The sequence below is a fragment of the Anthonomus grandis genome, chromosome 15 (genome assembly GCF_022605725.1).
Source record: "Anthonomus grandis grandis chromosome 15, icAntGran1.3, whole genome shotgun sequence".
Taxonomy (NCBI): domain Eukaryota; kingdom Metazoa; phylum Arthropoda; class Insecta; order Coleoptera; family Curculionidae; genus Anthonomus; species Anthonomus grandis.
The window spans coordinates 658,500-677,884 of NC_065560.1; the positions used below are offsets into that span (position 1 = coordinate 658,500).

General features: G+C 34.0%; 1 protein-coding gene across 4 annotated transcripts; it reads right to left on the reverse strand.

Moving 5' to 3' along the window:
- Positions 1-263: 263 nt before the first annotated feature.
- LOC126745351 (uncharacterized) lies at positions 264-10,148 on the reverse strand. Of its 4 annotated transcripts, XM_050453153.1 has the most exons (8): positions 10,094-10,148; positions 9,876-9,953; positions 9,390-9,530; positions 9,251-9,337; positions 9,047-9,198; positions 8,151-8,993; positions 672-1,086; positions 264-597 (listed from the first exon to the last, which is right to left on the reverse strand). In XM_050453153.1, exons 2-8 carry the CDS (start codon positions 9,910-9,912, stop codon positions 344-346), a joined length of 1,929 nt encoding a protein of 642 aa, XP_050309110.1. In that variant the 5' UTR covers positions 9,913-9,953; positions 10,094-10,148; the 3' UTR covers positions 264-343. The 4 variants fall into 4 exon arrangements, with proteins under 4 accessions (XP_050309110.1, XP_050309112.1, XP_050309109.1 ...); XM_050453155.1 differs by lacking the exon at positions 10,094-10,148 and having other exon boundaries at positions 8,400-8,993; positions 9,876-10,038; XM_050453152.1 differs by lacking the exon at positions 10,094-10,148 and having other exon boundaries at positions 9,876-10,038.
- Positions 10,149-19,385: the final 9,237 nt, after the last annotated feature.

Sequence of the window (19,385 nt, forward strand, 5' to 3'; positions counted from 1 at the left end):
ACTCTTCTATGTAGATAATAATAGTAGTTCTTATGGACAGCACAATCCTATAGTAATAACTAGAATGCAACGTACTTTCGATAGGTAGTCTTGACTTGCACGTTTCTTTTAGCAGTTTTAGAGAGTTCTCTCAAATTCATTAGTGACTCGTGACTTTAACATGTTTCTTTAAATTAATTTGTAACCTTTAATCTCTTGTATTATTTTATTTTTATAAAATTGGTGGATACCATTGATCAATAAATAAATAAATAAATAAACTGTTACTATATTATTTGAATATAATTATATCTTCATTTTTGCATTTTGTCTACATAAAACAAGGTGGAAAAAAGACAATTCTCTAGTATAAAACATCATCAAAACAATTACCTCCGTACTTCTGATCACAAAAAACTGTTTTATCCTTTAGCACCACATTCTCACATTCGATTGTAGACTCATTATTTATGCTAACAAAATAAATGTTGCTGCAACTATCACTAACAATATTATTATCAATAAACGATATGTTATTAATAACTACAACGTTCGAATCAAACGTTACGTAACGTTGTTGCTTTGGTTGCTCTCTAGATCGAGTTGGTTCTTCTATACCTGAAACGTCCGTGGTCTGTAAGAGGTTTTGGGAGATTTATTTTATTACTACAGTCACTAATTATTGTTCTTACCTTCGTTTTTTGGTACAGCGTCAGTATAAGGTGGATCGACTTTATCTAGATAAATTTTCGTTCTTGTTTCAAGACTAGTTTGAGAGCAAACGTCCAAGTTTTCATCAATAGAAACGTATTTTTTCAATTTTTTGTCTTTTTTGTGTAAATGATTAAGGGACTTTTTGTGCAGCAACGAATCCGTATGCTTTAAAGGACAATAATTGTTAATTTTTGGTAAAGTAGCTTTGCCTTCTTCCGTTTTAAAGACAGTCTCCCAAAAAGTCTTTCTTTCCTGGACTATATGAGTGGGTTTTGAAGTGCTTTTGTTATTACTTTTTACATTGTTAGTCTCTTTGGTATTTTCTTGATGATTAGAAAATGAAGAGTTTCCTGCAGTGACGGGTTTCGGAGGGGATTTTTGCCTGGCAAACATCTAAAAAAACAATTTTATATACAGGGTGTCCTATTTGCCATGTGTGACTATTGCTATTTCCAAAAACTATAGGGGATACGAGGGCGGTTAAATTAGAAAAAAGTTGCCAATTTTGATGTTTATTCTAATTATTTGTTTAAATCGACGTAATATAGAGGATAATAGCTATAAAGTTTCTTATATTGGGACATTTTATTTGGGCCTGCAGTAAACACAGTCCCAGAAACTTGCTTATTTCATCTTTCGTTATAGGCTTAATACCCATACTTCGGGAGTGGCGAGTTTTAAGACGAGCGGAACGGGACAAGTGGTCTGCATAAATATTACTTGAATCGACTAACAAGCGCATAATCCATTCATCTCATAGTTGGAGAAATACACCTAATGGTGTATCTGATGAATCTGGATCAAGACAAATTTGTTCTGCTGTCGTGTCATTATGTCAAATCATCGTGTCATTACACCATTCAGAATCGGCCGAATCATTTTCGACTGGTAATGGATCCATTTGGTCATCTGAATCGGATTGCGAAATTTGTGGTGTCGATTTGGGTTTTTTCATTTTTCGGGTATACCCCCCCGTATCGAATTTTTTCACCAAAAATTGATTTTTTTCGAAATCAAACTAAGTATACCAGCGTCTTATTTGGGTCACCTAGATTACGAAAACACCGGGTTATAACAGGATCCGAGCAGAACTAAGGGAATGAGAGCACTTTGAAAATCCTGAAAAAGTCGTTTTCGACGTCCGTTTTTGAGGCCAAAAATGGGCATCAAAAATGCCATATCTCAGCTATCGTAACAGCTACGACCTTGCGGATGGTCTCGTTGGATTTAGAATGACGAAACTAAGACAAAACCGTTGGAATTTTCCCGATAGCTCCCATAGAAGCCGAGATATCGACCTTCAAAGTTTGGGTTTTTTCATTTTTCGGGTATATCCCCCCGTATCGATTTTTTTCACCAAAAATTGATTTTTTTCGAAATCAAACTAAGTATACCAGCGTCTTATTTGGGTCACCTAGATTACGAAAACACCGGGTTATAACAGGATCCGAGCAGAACTAAGGGAATGAGAGCACTTTGAAAATCCTGAAAAAGTCGTTTTCGACGTCCGTTTTTGAGGCCAAAAATGGGCATCAAAAATGCCATATCTCAGCTATGAGAAGAGCTACGACCTTGCGGATGGTCTCGTTGGATTTAGAATGACGAAACTAAGACAAAACGGTTGGAATTTTCCCGATAGCTCCCATAGAAGCCGAGATATCGACCTTCAAAGTTTGGGTTTTTTCATTTTTCGGGTATACCCCCCCGTATCGAATTTTTTCACCAAAAATTGATTTTTTTCGAAGTCAAACTAAGTATACCAGCGTCTTATTTGGGTCACCTAGATTACGAAAACACCGGGTTATAACAGGATCCGAGCAGAACTAAGGGAATGAGAGCACTTTGAAAATCCTGAAAAAGTCGTTTTCGACGTCCGTTTTTGAGGCCAAAAATGGGCATCAAAAATGCCATATCTCAGCTATCGTAACAGCTACGACCTTGCGGATGGTCTCGTTGGATTTAGAATGACGAAACTAAGACAAAACCGTTGGAATTTTCCCGATAGCTCCCATAGAAGCCGAGATATCGACCTTCAAAGTTTGGGTTTTTTCATTTTTCGGGTATACCCCCCCGTATCGAATTTTTTCACCAAAAATTGATTTTTTTCGAAGTCAAACTAAGTATACCAGCGTCTTATTTGGGTCACCTAGATTACGAAAACACCGGGTTATAACAGGATCCGAGCAGAACTAAGGGAATGAGAGCACTTTGAAAATCCTGAAAAAGTCGTTTTCGACGTCCGTTTTTGAGGCCGAAAATGGGCATCAAAAATGCCATATCTCAGCTATTAGAAGAGCTACGACCTTGCGGATGGTCTCGTTGGATTTAGAATGACGAAACTAAGACAAAACCGTTGGAATTTTCCCGATAGCTCTCATAGGAGCCGAGATATCGACCTTCAAAGTTTGGGTTTTTTCATTTTTCGGGTATACCCCCCCGTATCGAATTTTTTCACCAAAAATTGATTTTTTTCGAAATCAAACTAAGTATACCAGCGTCTTATTTGGGTCACCTAGATTACGAAAACACCGGGTTATAACAGGATCCGAGCAGAACTAAGGGAATGAGAGCACTTTGAAAATCCTGAAAAAGTCGTTTTCGACGTCCGTTTTTGAGGCCAAAAGTGGGCATCAAAAATGCCATATCTCAGCTATTAGAAGAGCTACGACCTTGCGGATGGTCTCGTTGGATTTAGAATGACGAAACTAAGACAAAACCGTTGGAATTTTCCCGAGAGCTCCCATAGAAGCCGAGATATCGACCTTCAAAGTTTGGGTTTTTTCATTTTTCGGGTATACCCCCCCGTATCGAATTTTTTCACCAAAAATTGATTTTTTTCGAAATCAAACTAAGTATACCAGCGTCTTATTTGGGTCACCTAGATTACGAAAACACCGGGTTATAACAGGATCCGAGCAGAACTAAGGGAATGAGAGCACTTTGAAAATCCTGAAAAAGTCGTTTTCGACGTCCGTTTTTGAGGCCAAAAATGGGCATCAAAAATGCCATATCTCAGTTATTAGAAGAGCTACGACCTTGCGGATGGTCTCGTTGGATTTAGAATGGCGAAACTAAGACAAAACCGTTGGAATTTTCCCGATAGCTCTCATAGGAGCCGAGATATCGACCTTCAAAGTTTGAGTTTTTTCATTTTTCGGGTATACCCCCCCGTATCGAATTTTTTCACCAAAAATTGATTTTTTTCGGAATCAAACTAAGTATACCAGCACCTTATTTGGGTCACCTAGATAACGAAAACACCGGGTTATAACAGGATCCGAGCAGAACTAAGGGAATGAGAGCACTTTGAAAATCCTGAAAAAGTCGTTTTCGACGTCCGTTTTTGAGGCCAAAAATGGGCATCAAAAATGCCATATCTCAGCTATTAGAAGAGCTACGACCTTGCGGATGGTCTCGTTGGATTTAGAATGACGAAACTAAGACAAAACCGTTGGAATTTTCCCGATAGCTCCCATAGAAGCCGAGATATCGACCTTCAAAGTTTGAGTTTTTTCATTTTTCGGGTATACCCCCCCGTATCGAATTTTTTCACCAAAAATTGATTTTTTTCGGAATCAAACTAAGTATACCAGCACCTTATTTGGGTCACCTAGATAACGAAAACACCGGGTTATAACAGGATCCGAGCAGAACTAAGGGAATGAGAGCACTTTGAAAATCCTGAAAAAGTCGTTTTCGACGTCCGTTTTTGAGGCTGAAAATGGGCATCAAAAATGCCATATCTCAGCTATTAGAAGAGCTACGACCTTGCGGATGGTCTCGTTGGATTTAGAATGACGAAACTAAGACAAAACCGTTGGAATTTTCCCGATAGCTCCCATAGAAGCCGAGATATCGACCTTCAAAGTTTGAGTTTTTTCATTTTTCGGGTATACCCCCCCGTATCGAATTTTTTCACCAAAAATTGATTTTTTTCGGAATCAAACTAAGTATACCAGCACCTTATTTGGGTCACCTAGATAACGAAAACACCGGGTTATAACAGGATCCGAGCAGAACTAAGGGAATGAGAGCACTTTGAAAATCCTGAAAAAGTCGTTTTCGACGTCCGTTTTTGAGGCCAAAAGTGGGCATCAAAAATGCCATATCTCAGCTATTAGAAGAGCTACGACCTTGCGGATGGTCTCGTTGGATTTAGAATGACGAAACTAAGACAAAACCGTTGGAATTTTCCCGAGAGCTCCCATAGAAGCCGAGATATCGACCTTCAAAGTTTGGGTTTTTTCATTTTTCGGGTATACCCCCCCGTATCGAATTTTTTCACCAAAAATTGATTTTTTTCGAAATCAAACTAAGTATACCAGCGTCTTATTTGGGTCACCTAGATTACGAAAACACCGGGTTATAACAGGATCCGAGCAGAACTAAGGGAATGAGAGCACTTTGAAAATCCTGAAAAAGTCGTTTTCGACGTCCGTTTTTGAGGCCAAAAGTGGGCATCAAAAATGCCATATCTCAGCTATTAGAAGAGCTACGACCTTGCGGATGGTCTCGTTGGATTTAGAATGACGAAACTAAGACAAAACCGTTGGAATTTTCCCGAGAGCTCCCATAGAAGCCGAGATATCGACCTTCAAAGTTTGGGTTTTTTCATTTTTCGGGTATACCCCCCCGTATCGAATTTTTTCACCAAAAATTGATTTTTTTCGAAATCAAACTAAGTATAGCAGCGTCTTATTTGGGTCACCTAGATTACGAAAACACCGGGTTATAACAGGATCCGAGCAGAACTAAGGGAATGAGAGCACTTTGAAAATCCTGAAAAAGTCGTTTTCGACGTCCGTTTTTGAGGCCAAAAATGGGCATCAAAAATGCCATATCTCAGTTATTAGAAGAGCTACGACATTGCGGATGGTCTCGTTGGATTTAGAATGGCGAAACTAAGACAAAACCGTTGGAATTTTCCCGATAGCTCTCATAGGAGCCGAGATATCGACCTTCAAAGTTTGAGTTTTTTCATTTTTCGGGTATACCCCCCCGTATCGAATTTTTTCACCAAAAATTGATTTTTTTCGGAATCAAACTAAGTATACCAGCACCTTATTTGGGTCACCTAGATAACGAAAACACCGGGTTATAACAGGATCCGAGCAGAACTAAGGGAATGAGAGCACTTTGAAAATCCTGAAAAAGTCGTTTTCGACGTCCGTTTTTGAGGCCAAAAATGGGCATCAAAAATGCCATATCTCAGCTATTAGAAGAGCTACGACCTTGCGGATGGTCTCGTTGGATTTAGAATGACGAAACTAAGACAAAACCGTTGGAATTTTCCCGATAGCTCCCATAGAAGCCGAGATATCGACCTTCAAAGTTTGAGTTTTTTCATTTTTCGGGTATACCCCCCCGTATCGAATTTTTTCACCAAAAATTGATTTTTTTCGGAATCAAACTAAGTATACCAGCACCTTATTTGGGTCACCTAGATAACGAAAACACCGGGTTATAACAGGATCCGAGCAGAACTAAGGGAATGAGAGCACTTTGAAAATCCTGAAAAAGTCGTTTTCGACGTCCGTTTTTGAGGCTGAAAATGGGCATCAAAAATGCCATATCTCAGCTATCATAATAGCTACGACCTTGCGGATGGTCTCGTTGGATTTAGAATGACGAAACTAAGACAAAACGGTTGGAATTTTCCCGATAGCTCCCATAGAAGCCGAGATATCGACCTTCAAAGTTTGGGTTTTTTCATTTTTCGGGTATACCCCCCCGTATCGAATTTTTTCACCAAAAATTGATTTTTTTCGAAATCAAACTAAGTATACCAGCGTCTTATTTGGGTCACCTAGATTACGAAAACACCGGGTTATAACAGGATCCGAGCAGAACTAAGGGAATGAGAGCACTTTGAAAATCCTGAAAAAGTCGTTTTCGACGTCCGTTTTTGAGGCCGAAAATGGGCATCAAATTTATATTTCCGGCCGAATTTATATTCTTCTATTGGCAAGAAAGAAGCCTCCTCCAAAAAAGGTTAAGGTGATTAAGAGAAAAGTTCTAGTAGAAAGTGACTCTAGTGATGAAGAGATAAATGAAGAACTAACAAAAGATTCCTCCTCAGAGTGGGAGGAAGAAGAAGAGACAGTTCAGGATACCCACGATGTAGAAAAAGGCGGTTTCATTGTTGTCAAAGTTCCGGGAAAAACACCATTTTCTGGAAGAAATTATGTTGCTCGGGTAGAACGAAAACTTTTTGACGGATTTCAGGTGCGATTTTTTAAAAGAATGATTCCATCAAATCGCTTCAAAATTACAGAAGAAGAATCTTCTTTTGTTACATTCGGAGAAGTAATAGCTGTGCTTCCAAAAGGTATTGAAGACAGGCGTCCTCGTTTCAAAGATTCGATTTATTTCAACGCAGATTCGACAGAATTTCGTTTAACTTAAATAAAAATTGAAAATTTGTTGCTTCCTAAATAAATATTTACTCTTTTTGTCTTTATTAGTAAATGAATGTCCAAAATATCCCCATATCATGTCCATTATTACCCCAGAGCAGGATATATGGACAAATGACCAAAAATTTTTGATCCCGGTTTAAAAATATTTTTAAATTTATTTGGATAATGCTATGTAGTAATAAATTATGACAAAAGTTTGTTTATTACATTAATAAAACCTTATGGATAGAGATTTCTTCGAAAAAAAGAGATCATTTAATCAAATTTGTCCCATGTATCCTCGGTCTCCCCTATGCTTCAATCTTAAAACAAAATCTGTATTATAGTTAACAAAGCTTAAGAAATACAGTTATAACTAAAATAAAATAAAGGTGTCAAAAAATCAAGCTAAAAATAGCCAGTCATAAAAAAAAACAGGTAAAACCATCACCAGAGTGAAGGGTCATAAAATATACATTAAAAAAAAAATTTAGTTCCATAAAAGAATAACATCATAGAGTTATACTAAAAAAATAATACATTGAAAGAAGATAGTAAAATTAAATGAAAGATGTGAATTGCAATTTAATAATTTGTATTAAAATACTTAAAAGCCTTGGTAGAGCGCTGGCGGACCCGTATTAAAGAAAAATTCCTGATAATGGTTACTAATAGGTCGAAACGTTGAAAACGTATGAATGAGATACATCATTTTAAAGGGAATAAAAAACGCTTTTAAAATAAGTTAAACAAAAAAAAATGCAGGTGAAGTTCTATAGAGCACAAAAAAATAATTATAAAACTTTGTAATTAAAAGTACCTAAGTTTCTAAAATCAATAGTTTTGGAAATAACAATTATAAAATAAAATCTGGCGTTTTTTATAAATCACCCTGTAATTCACGAACTTATAAAAATTTTGCAACGCATCAAAACTGGCAACTTTTTTCATATTGAACCGCCCCCGTATCTCCTATAGTTTCGGAAATAGCAATAGTCATTAGTCAGTCACACATGGCAAATAGGACACCTTATATTTAAGAAAAAATTATACTCTTACCTCTCTTTTTTCGTCTACACACAGTTTTCTACGGCCTTCTGGCACAATATGATCACTACATACTGGGGAAGCGCTAGAAAACTGAAAGCACACATTCTGGCTCAACTTTGGCAAAGCTCTAGTTATCCTACATGATTTCCTAAACGAACTATCTACTAGCTTTTGAAAATACGAGTAGTTTTCTTTGGTGAAATGATCCGGACCGAGGGGCCAAAGGTTTTCCAGGTTTGTTTCATTTGATGGATTTACCTGTTTCTCGTGAGGGTTGCTTATGTCCTTTAAGTATTTGCTTATTTTTAACGGTTCCGTAGAAGAAGTGTCATGATTCTTTAAAGTGACTTCGTCGTTTTCTGCATCAAAATTTTCTGTTAGTTTATTATTCTGTTTTATATTTGCATTGGCAGGCATTACATTAACATAATAAGGACTTCCCATAATGCTCTCCTTATCGCAACTCAAGCATATTTGATGAATGCCATAATATTCCGTGGTATAAACCACCTTGATCTTGTTCTGATCCAGCTTCATGTGCACCCTTATACCTCCACGTGTTTCTTCATTGTTCACAGTGGTTCTCACATGAGTACCATATGGTCCTAGTATATACACTTCTATATTAAAAAGACTCTTGTTTTCATTTTTTGAATAAATAAAAAATTCAGTTTCCGTATGTTGTTCTGCTGTGACCAGTCCTATTCCTCTTGCTAAAAATTCGGGGGATATGTTGATAAGGTTTTCTTGGTCTAACTTGCAGATGCACTTTCTGATGAGTAAAAGGTACTTTAAGAGTTTGTTTTCTATGTAAGGTGAGTAGGGTAGCTCGAAATCTGATTGGGAAAACACCTGAAAGTCCATTAGTAATTTAAAGGAGAAATTCCGAATTCCTTAATACTTACCGAAGAAATTTCTAGATACTTATAAGTAACATCTTGAGCATGATTGGGTGGTTTGTTCCAATGTCTGTATGGATTATGACACGCTCCTGGGATCGCTGTATTAATTAGGGTGCACAGTAAAGAGCCGTCGGTCCAGAAGTCACTTAAGCCACCTGATAAGTGAGTTAAATTAATTGCAATTTAAAAACGAAAGGAAATTCTTACCAGAGAGCGTATTGGAGTGGGAGGACCATTGAGGAGGCAGTCTTCCTTTGGACCAGTCTAGTAGTGCTCGCCCTTTTCCAAAAGCCACTAGGAAATGACCTTCTTTTAAAAGAATATTACTCAATAAAGTGATGCTTACTTGGTAGATAAAGCTCGTCGATGTGTATTAAAATAAAATTAAACAGCTTCTTTCTGAACCAGATCAGGATCAATCCGGCCACTGGTAAAAGTAAATATGCAGGCATTTTATGGGTATTTTGGTCATTTTCATAGCTGGATGCTAAAAGAGACAATAGATTATTGATGCACAATTGAAACCCCCAACTGAGTTCTTAGGCATACTATTCGGTGCTTGTTAACAATATAATGCGAACAAATAAAATTAAAAATAATTAGAGGGTTTTTTTGACGTATGGAATCAAATCCTGGGGCATATATAACTGATAGTGAAGTGTGCCTTATATTAATTTTATTAATTTTAGTGTCCCCTGATGATGATAAATACCGCTGTGTCCGAAACATGTTAAAATTGAATAACGTTTAATAAATAAGTGGAGTGCAGGATTTTCATTTCGCCTTAACCTACACGACTCCACTGCAAGTATGGACTTTTTTCCCAACTTACTTGAATTGTCTCCAAAAAAACCCACTAGCGCCAACATTTGCACCCAATAAACTGACCCGATGTATCGTACGTACAAAACTGCAACACAAAAAAAACAACTTTAAATTATTGATATAACTGCGAACACGAGATGTATTTATTACGCTTAGCTGTAACGCTAACGCAATATTTACCATCAAACTGCTTACAAACCGTAAAGGCGATCGTATTATACCTACCTTATAATATACAAATAAGATTTTATGGTATATTAAAGTGAATATAGGTCTAGAAACGCTTCCAACTGCAAATAACGCTATACGGCTTCGGTGGCCGGATAAAAAATGCATGAAAGGCTTTCTATTACGTTATTTGCAATTTTTATTTCACGTACTGCTAAGGAAAAGTCTGTTTCATTATGAGGTTTTTTTTTCTTTTTTCGGTTTAGACTAGTCACGTTAGAGTTTCAATCTTTGAATAACAATTACCATAATTGCTGATGGAAAGCATGATCGTGTATCTACATCTACAGCAGATACGGCATAAATTATTCCTAGGACTTTACGTATATACTTCCATCATTATTTTTTTTTAATTAGTGCTTAAAATGAGTGTAAAACATCTAAAATTCCTTGAAGAGTCCCTTAAAAAAGAAAATCTTAATTAATATAATTAATTATTCCGAAAAATTAAATCAATTTAATTAATTAAAAGCTTGTAAAAAAAAATCGGGAAAACATGAAAAGTTACACACGATAGTTAAATAAACGTGTGTAAAGTATATTTTTTATTGAACTTCAATTACAATATATAGGATAAAATGTCCGCGTGGTATACGTTAAAAAAATTAATATTATATTTATATTATTTACGTTTAATTATATTTTAATATTATAAAATTATTGTTTTATAAATAAATTAATTAATTAAGTTAATAAATAAATATACTTACCGTCAACGTTAAATATTTAATTATAGAAAATCAGTATAAAACCTTTAATTAATTCATTAAATAATTGTATTGTTGTTATGGAATTAATAATCAAAGGTTAAATTGTGATATTTTATACCGTAATAGTAACAAATTTTATATTTATTGTACAGAACTTTTAATTAAAAAAAAAGTACGCCATTGCATTTTTCTAAGATAAATTTTATTTTTGAAATCCTGTAAATGTTTAATTAGTTTTTTTTATTCGGTTATATTTTATTTGGTATAACTATTATCTTGCATACATGTTAATGCATTTCCTTTTTTTTTATTCTAAATTTCTTTGTATATAATATTCCATTATTACACTATAAAATATTTACATGTATGATAACAGAATTATTTTTAATTTTTCCAAGTTTCAGGTTGTATCCCACGTAACACATCATAATATATATACAGGGTGTTTCAGAACTATGGGATCAAACTTCTAGGAGTTATTTAGTGCAACAGTAGAACATTTGACTATAGGGAGCCATGTCCGGAGTGCATCTGAAGTATCTCTACGGCTGTAAGACGCGTTTAAATTTAAAAAAAAATAAAAGAAAAATTGCATTTAGTGGACTTATGCCTTTTCTACATAATATCATCACAATAATAATTGTTCAAAATGTCTTCTCCTCCAATCTGAATACACCGATTTAAATGTCAGACATGATTTCAGCGGAGTTGACTAAAAATTTAATACTCGTTTTGAATGATTTCAAATGCTGCTATAATTCGTCCAATGAAGTTGTTTTATTTCTACTGGAGTTTCGTAGACCAAAGACTTTGCAGGTCTTAACAGAAAAAAATTTATCGAAGTTAAATCGGGTGATCTAGAAGGCCAAGAAACTGCTCCAACTCTGGCGTTGCAAATCCTCACGTACTTGTACAGCAAATCATGAACAAAGCCTGCCCATCCGTTGCTGATGTGGTCAGCTATAAAATTTTTAAACATTAACATTTTGAACAATTGTTGTAAAGATATCATGTACAAAAGGCAAAAATAAAAAGCATTAAATCCTATATATTAAGGCAATTCATCGTCTTTCTAAATTTTAACGTGTCTTAGTGATACTTTTCCGGATATGGGTCTGTATTCTCAAATGTTTTCTAGCAACGCACTGAATAACCCCTAGAAGTTTGATCCCATAGTTATGAAACACCCTGTATAATTACTGTTAAATATCTATTTATTTAACGTTTTTTTTTTTTGTAAATTTTTGGTTTTAGTATATTTATCAACCGTATATGGTCAAGGTGTATTTATTAAACTGTGGAATATACGTATATCATATACGATTCTGTTTACAAAAGGGAGAAAGTTTTGGCATATAAAAAAATGGACAAGGGATTTACACATTTAGTTTTTGAATTCGATATCTACACCTCAAATATTTAACTCTTAGCGGCGCCTAATTTAGTTGGTAAAAAAATACCTTATAGTGGAACCAAAATATTTTTTTATGAATTTTTTGTGAAATTGTAGTAATTTAATACATTAGTAATAATAAAAAAATAAAAAAATGAAAATCTGCCAATCAGTTTTTTGTTAAATTTGAAACAAAAAAAATTTGAAAAACTAAAAAGAAACTCATTAAAAATCTTAGAAACTTGGGTACTAAAAATTACGTTGCATGATAACTTTGGAAACACTCCTTACGTTTTCCCAAGCACAAAGGGATTTTACATATGGAACATACCCAATCCGTCCTTACTGGGTTAGCCTTAGTGCTACAGAGCGCGCATCTTCTTCTGGTACTCCTTGTAGTTTGATGAGCAGATGACTGCTGTCTTATCTCTAAGGGTACGTAAGGTTTATATTTTTTTATTTCAACATCTGATGGTGCAACCAAATTTCTCTTTCGATTTACAAGCGTTTCTGAGATTAAACCGTTTATGACACTTCGTCTAAAATCTTTAGCAGACACTTAACTCCAATCTATTACAAATAATATTGGAATTTACAATTGATGCATCTAATAAGTAAAAAAATATTCGATGCCACCACTTTTTACTGCGACGGTCAATCTTGCAGTTAGAAAGTCTTTGGTCAAATATGTCGCCTCCATTCATATTAGTATTGTAATCGATTATGGATTGAGGACATGGAATTTCAGTAATTTGTCCACTTCTTTCTTTTCTTTTTATTGTTCCTACATCTTCTGGCTGATGAAAATTTGATTACAGGTGAACACATCGACGGTCTTTCCATTTTGCAGCTAACAATCCGGTACTGCTTGTAAACCATTGCACATCACCGCGTTTCAAATTCTTGTCTGGTTTAAATTTTGGCATATGACGACGATTAACATTTACGGTTCCAACGGCATGGATTTTTGTTTCTTGCAATTGTTGAAATAGATCGACGCTAGTAAAAAAAAAAAACAACATATAACACATGGGCTTTATTTTCTAAGTGTTTTGTCAAATTTAAACCAAGGCACTTTGCTATCCCACCAGTAGGTGATTTTCCAGTGTACAAATCAAATTTTAGGCAATAACCAGATTTATCAGCTAACATCCACATCTTATACCCCCTTTTGATTGGTTTTTTTGGCTACTACGACCCTTAAATTTAATCATTGACTCATCAACTACAACTACTTGATTAGGAATTAGGCATTTTTCAAAGTTATGAGTCAACAGTTCTAGCATAGGGCGAATTTTATAGAGCTTATCATAGTCTGGGGAAGATTTTGGAGGCATCAGAGAATTATTATTCAGATGACTCAAGAGCCATCCAAATCATTATTGGGTCATTACTGAGCTGATAAAAGCATCATGCAATTCGGGAGCAGTTGACCAATAATCCTTATAGCTGGGACTACGTTTGAAACCCATTAACAAATTTATGCCCAGAAAACCATTAATTTCACACTGATTTGTAGGGACATATCTTTCTGCTCGGCATAAAGATTTGTTTGAAACACTAAAGTATCAATAAATTCCTTAGTTACAGTAACAGTTCAAAAATCATATACATTGTTGGATCATTAATGTCTTTGATAAACTGAGGAATTCCAGAAGGTTCGGTAAATTGAGGAAGAGGATCAGATCTATGAACATTAGACCAAACAGGAATTTTACCTTTTGACCACTGTTGTTGTAGTTCGGAAAGGGCGATATTATCACTTGGATCTTCTTCCTCAGAAACCGGCAGATCTTCTTCCATATCTGTATTAACTAAAGTTTCGTCCTCTATATCGGAGGAGTCCATATCAATTTCTGACTCAGACTCCGAAGGCAGTGTATCAACATAAGATGTATCGATTTGTGTGTTGACTTCATCCTAAGTCAAACCTCCTACCGTCTTAAATGGCAATGGCTCCATACCTGCAAGAAAATATTGTATAGGTATTTTATAATTAGTGAAACTCAATATTCTAAGTGGAGCGGTGGTAGTAAAAAGGGACCACATAAAAACAATGTTTTTTTTGCAACAAACTAATAAATATATGTAAATTAAATATCTATATTTACTGGAATAATGTAAGCTATCACTTTTTGCAGGATCTAATAGTATTTATCAATTTAGACGCAGATAACTAACTTTTGTTTATTTTAACCTCAAATTTAATTCGTAACAGGTGTTTCATCAATGCTGCTATCCACCAAATAAGAAATTATTAGTCAGGCTGGTTTACATTTGTGACCATGAATACTTAAAGAGTTAATGAAATTCTTCTAAAAAGTCACTGATTTTCATCTGTATTATCCAACCTAATAACGGCGTTTTTATACTAAATAATAATATATAAAATTTAAATAAATAGTGTTATTAAATTATTTATTGAATATATATGTTCTGCGAAAACATTGTTTTTTATCAAGACAACCCTAAGCCCCCCACCCACCCCAAACATTTTGTCAGTAAAAAATTCCATTGAAAAATCACTGTTTTTTGTCCATAATATCCAATCTATTAATTAGGTATTAAATATTTATTAATATACATAAATATAATGATATAAAATTTAAATAAACAAACTGTGTTATTAGATTATATATTAACAACGAAACCAACTATTATTGATGTGCATTATATTGAAAATCAATGATTTTTGAAAACAATTTCCTATTAAAAATTAGTGTGGGGTGGGTGGGTGGGTAAGGGTAGGGTTAAAGAAAAACGTTTCTTTGCATAAAATAATTGCCTGAGAAAAAAATCCTGTTTAATTATAATAATAAACTTTCTTGTTAAACGTGAATAAAACATTAAGATATCGAATTCCTCAACGTATATCATGCAGTTATTTTATCCGATATTTATAGTTGAAGTTTAACCAAAAACGTACATCTGGTGTAAGCCAAAAATAAACAGTTATGTAACGGTTTTTGCTTATTGGCGAAGTAAAATATGAAAAGGAAAAAAACGGAACAATAGGAAAAACAAACGATTTGCACTTGATGAATTTTTTGTTAAAATCTACAGCCAACAAAGCTCCGAAAAATCAAAAAAGATATTACATATTATTATATATATAGTGACTGCTCAAACCTAAAGAGATTTAAAATATTTAAGAAACATTAAAAGACTTTTTTTAAAACAGAAAAAAATTACTGCATTTTGCCTATAAGAAAATGAAAATGAGAAATAATATTTCCAATCCCTAGAAGACCATTAATGACCTCAAATGTCCTCAATGTCACTCTAAAAAGCCTGGAGAACATAAAACCTCATTTTCAATTTTTCAAAACCATTATCCTTAATGCTTGAATAACATAAAAAATTACAAAATATTTTCACTTCATAGAAGATATTAAACGATTGAAAATTATTTTCAACGACCAAAAGCCTGGAAATCGCGAAAAAGTATTCAATAAATCAAAAGTAACCAATTCCTGGAAGAAAATGAAAGTCTGGGATATAAACTACTTTTAAAGGGTGAAAATTTACTTTGAAAAAATTGAAACGTAGGCCGAAAGCTGGCAAATGTAATAAAAATCCAGTTCCCAAAAAAAACATGGAAAAACTGATGAGAAAATTAGTTCAAAATCCTCTTTTTGGTCTCTGGAAGATACAAAATGACTCATAAAGAACCAGTAAACTAATTCCTCGAAAATTGACCCTTTTTCATGCCCAAGTCCATTAAATATATTTAAAATTTAACGTGGTCGGTACTCAAATTTAAATATGCAATAAGATGAAAGTGTTTTCCTCGTGTGAATCACATAATCAGTGAAAATATCGACACGCAACTGTCATAATGCGATAGTCTATAGAACACATAAAAAATAAATAAATAAGAATGTTATCTACGGACCGATGGTCATCTGCCTCAATTAAAATAAGTTTCTGAACAGGCGCGGTCAGCGGATCATATACAAAAGTCAAGACTTAAGTTGAATATGAATTATTTATGACTTAGAAACGTAAAAGTTGCAAATGAAGATGTTCTCTTGAAAATTTCACCGATTTATTGTCTTAAAATTCGCATAAAATTACAAGCATTGTGATTCGATGGGGTCAAAACGGTTTTAGAAAATGCCATGGCTCTTCAATCAATAAATCAAGGAAAAATTAATATTGGAACGTAAATTTGTATTAAATCTAAGGCCCAATAGTCGTTTAATTTTTATAAAAAATTAATTCGAAGAGTTAGTTTAATTAGATAAAATGATATTTAAATCCAAGAATAAACATTTTATTGAATAATAGAATTGAAGGCAAAAAGACGTAATTTAATAATAAATTAAAAGCAGATATTCAGTAAATTGGAATTCAAAGCCATTATTTAATTAAATAGAAAAAAATTGAATTTTAATAATAAATAAATCCAAGGCTGGCCTTTTTTTAAATATAAATATAGAAATTCTTAAAATTTCAAATAAATTAAGCAAAAGTCAATATAAATAAAACAAATAATTAAATTTAGAGACATTTTTTAATGGTATAATTTTTATTGTGGAAAAATAAGTAAGAAGTACATTTTTCCAGTATCTACCGCATTTCGTAGTCCAGGCACGCCTATAATCATCTTAAAAATTTACTTTTCTAATGTAGTTAAACCTATTAGAGACGTGAAGTATCATTTCATAGCGATCGTCAAAGATTCATGGGTCTCAGATGGGTTTAAAGGTCAAAAAGTGGGTAAAAAGTGCATTTTTTCAGTTTCTACCGCATTTCATGGTCCAGGCACGCCTTGAATCATCTTAAAAATTTACTTTTCTAATGTAGTTAAACCTATTGGAAACGTGAAGTACTATTTCATAGCGATCGTCAAAGATTCATGGGTCTCAGATGGGTTTAAAAGTCAAAAAGTATGGAAAAAATGCATTTTTTTAGTTTCTACCGCATTTCACGGTCCAAGCACGCCTGGAATTGTCTAGATATTTAATTTTTCTGAGGAAGTTAAATCCACTAGAAACGTGAAGCATCATTCCACAGCGATCGTCAAAGATTTATGAGTCTCACTAGGGTTTAAATGTCAAAAAGTAGGTAAAAAGTGCCTTTTTCTGGGTTCTACCGCATCTCATAGTCCAAGCACGTCTTGAATCATCGTAAAAATTTACTTTTCTAATGTAGTTAAACCTATTAGAGACGTGAAGTACTATTTCATAGCGATCGTCAAAGATCCGTGGGTCTCAGATGGGTTTAAAGGTCAAAAAGTGTAGAGAAAATGCATTTTTTCGGTTTCTACCGCATTTCATGGTTCAGGCACGCCTTGAATCATCTTAAAAATTTACTTTTCTAACGTAGTTAAACTTATTAGAGATGTGAAGTACCATTTCATAGCGATCGTCAAAAATCCATGGGTCTCAGATGGGTTTAAAAGTCAAAAAGTATGGAAAAAATGCATTTTTTCAGTTTCTACCGCATTTCATGGTCCAGGCACGCCTTAAATCCTCCTAAAAATTCACTTTTCTAAGATAGTTAAACCTATTAGAGACGTGAAGTTTCATTTCAAAGCGATCGTCAAAGATTCCTGGGTCTCAGATGGGTTTAAAAGTCAAAAAATGGGTAAAAAGTGCATTTTTTCTATTTCTACCGCATTTCATGGTCCAAGCACGCCTGGAATTGTCTATATTTTTAATTGTTCTGAGGTAGTTAAACCCACTAGAGACGTGAAGCATTATTTTATAGCGATCGTCAAAGATTTATGGATCTCAGATGGGTTTAAAAGTAAAAAAATGTGTAAAAAAATGCATTTTTTCAGTTTCTATCGCATATCATGGTCCAGGCACTCCTTCAATCCACATGAAAATTTACTTTTCTAACATAGTTAATCCTACTAGAGATGGGGGTCTATCCATGGGTTTCAGATGGGTTTTTATGCGGCAAAATTGGTAAGTCCAATTCCGATAAGAAGAAATTAAAAATAATTGGAAAAAATCCTTGAAATAGCTTTAAATTATACAACGTAGATTTAGGGTTATCACCCAAATGAATACTTGAAAATATTTTTATAGACTTTAAGATTTGAATTTTTTAATATCAAGCTCAATGAATTATTAAAGGAAGAAGTCCTGGCATGCTCTACTTATGTCGGCAGTAACAATTTAAACCCTATTTTTAAAATTCTCCTATATCTTTTATTATAATTATTCAAGGACTTTCTTATAGCTTTAAAGTTTTAAGCTAAATAACGCACAATTTTCCATTCTATGACCTCATGATCCGTCGATAGAATACATTTAACAGCATGGAAGAAGGATTCTTTTAGTCGGTTGAGTTAGAAATTGATGCTCTATGACCTTTTTGAGTTTCTACTGGTAGAATGCACTCGATCACTTGAAAGTAGAAGGTACTCAATTGCCTGGAAGAAATGAGAGCGCATTTCCAGAGAATTGATCAGCTCTATATTAGCTAGTAGAATGACTGTAACTTCAATTAAGTCAATAGGGCTGATGCAGTTTGGATATTATTGCATTTAAAAAAAAAATGGATGTGGATTTTCTTACTTTAAATTTAGTAGGTAAATTATTCTTAAAAGTCAAGACAATCGGCGCCTGCTAGAATGGAACTTGATTGTACACTCTTTGAGTCTCATTTTCGATTTTCTGCATTGAAAATTAGACTTTATCATGGAAGTTGTAAGTGATTTCATAAATGATGTGAAGTACCTCTGTCACTGATGATATATGTAATCATTTTGCGTCGTGTTGCCCTGGTTTTCCAGCCTCGGCTCGTGTTTTTTGCCGCCCTTCCTCCTCTCTGTCTATTGCACAGATGGTACCTATATTAATGTCATTGATATAGTAAATTATTACACTATATTTTTTTTTTTTTATATGTTTTTAGGGTTTAATGACTTATTTTCTTAATAATTATAATTGGGAAAGTCTTTATTCTTCTTTTAGTTGTAATTAGGTTAGTATGTTTTAACGGTCTGAGCAGCACATGCGCGCTAGCTCGTGTATGTGTTATCGGTTGTTTTTATAATCGCAGTTCAGTCCGCATTACTCTTAGCATTGTGTAAATTCTTGTAATAAAAAAATGTAATTTTCTATGTACAATGTTTAAGTGGTAATAAAAGTCTTTTGAATTTGAATTTGAATTTGAATACTGTATAGACCAGATAACACAAAAGAACGTACTAAATAAAAACAGCGTA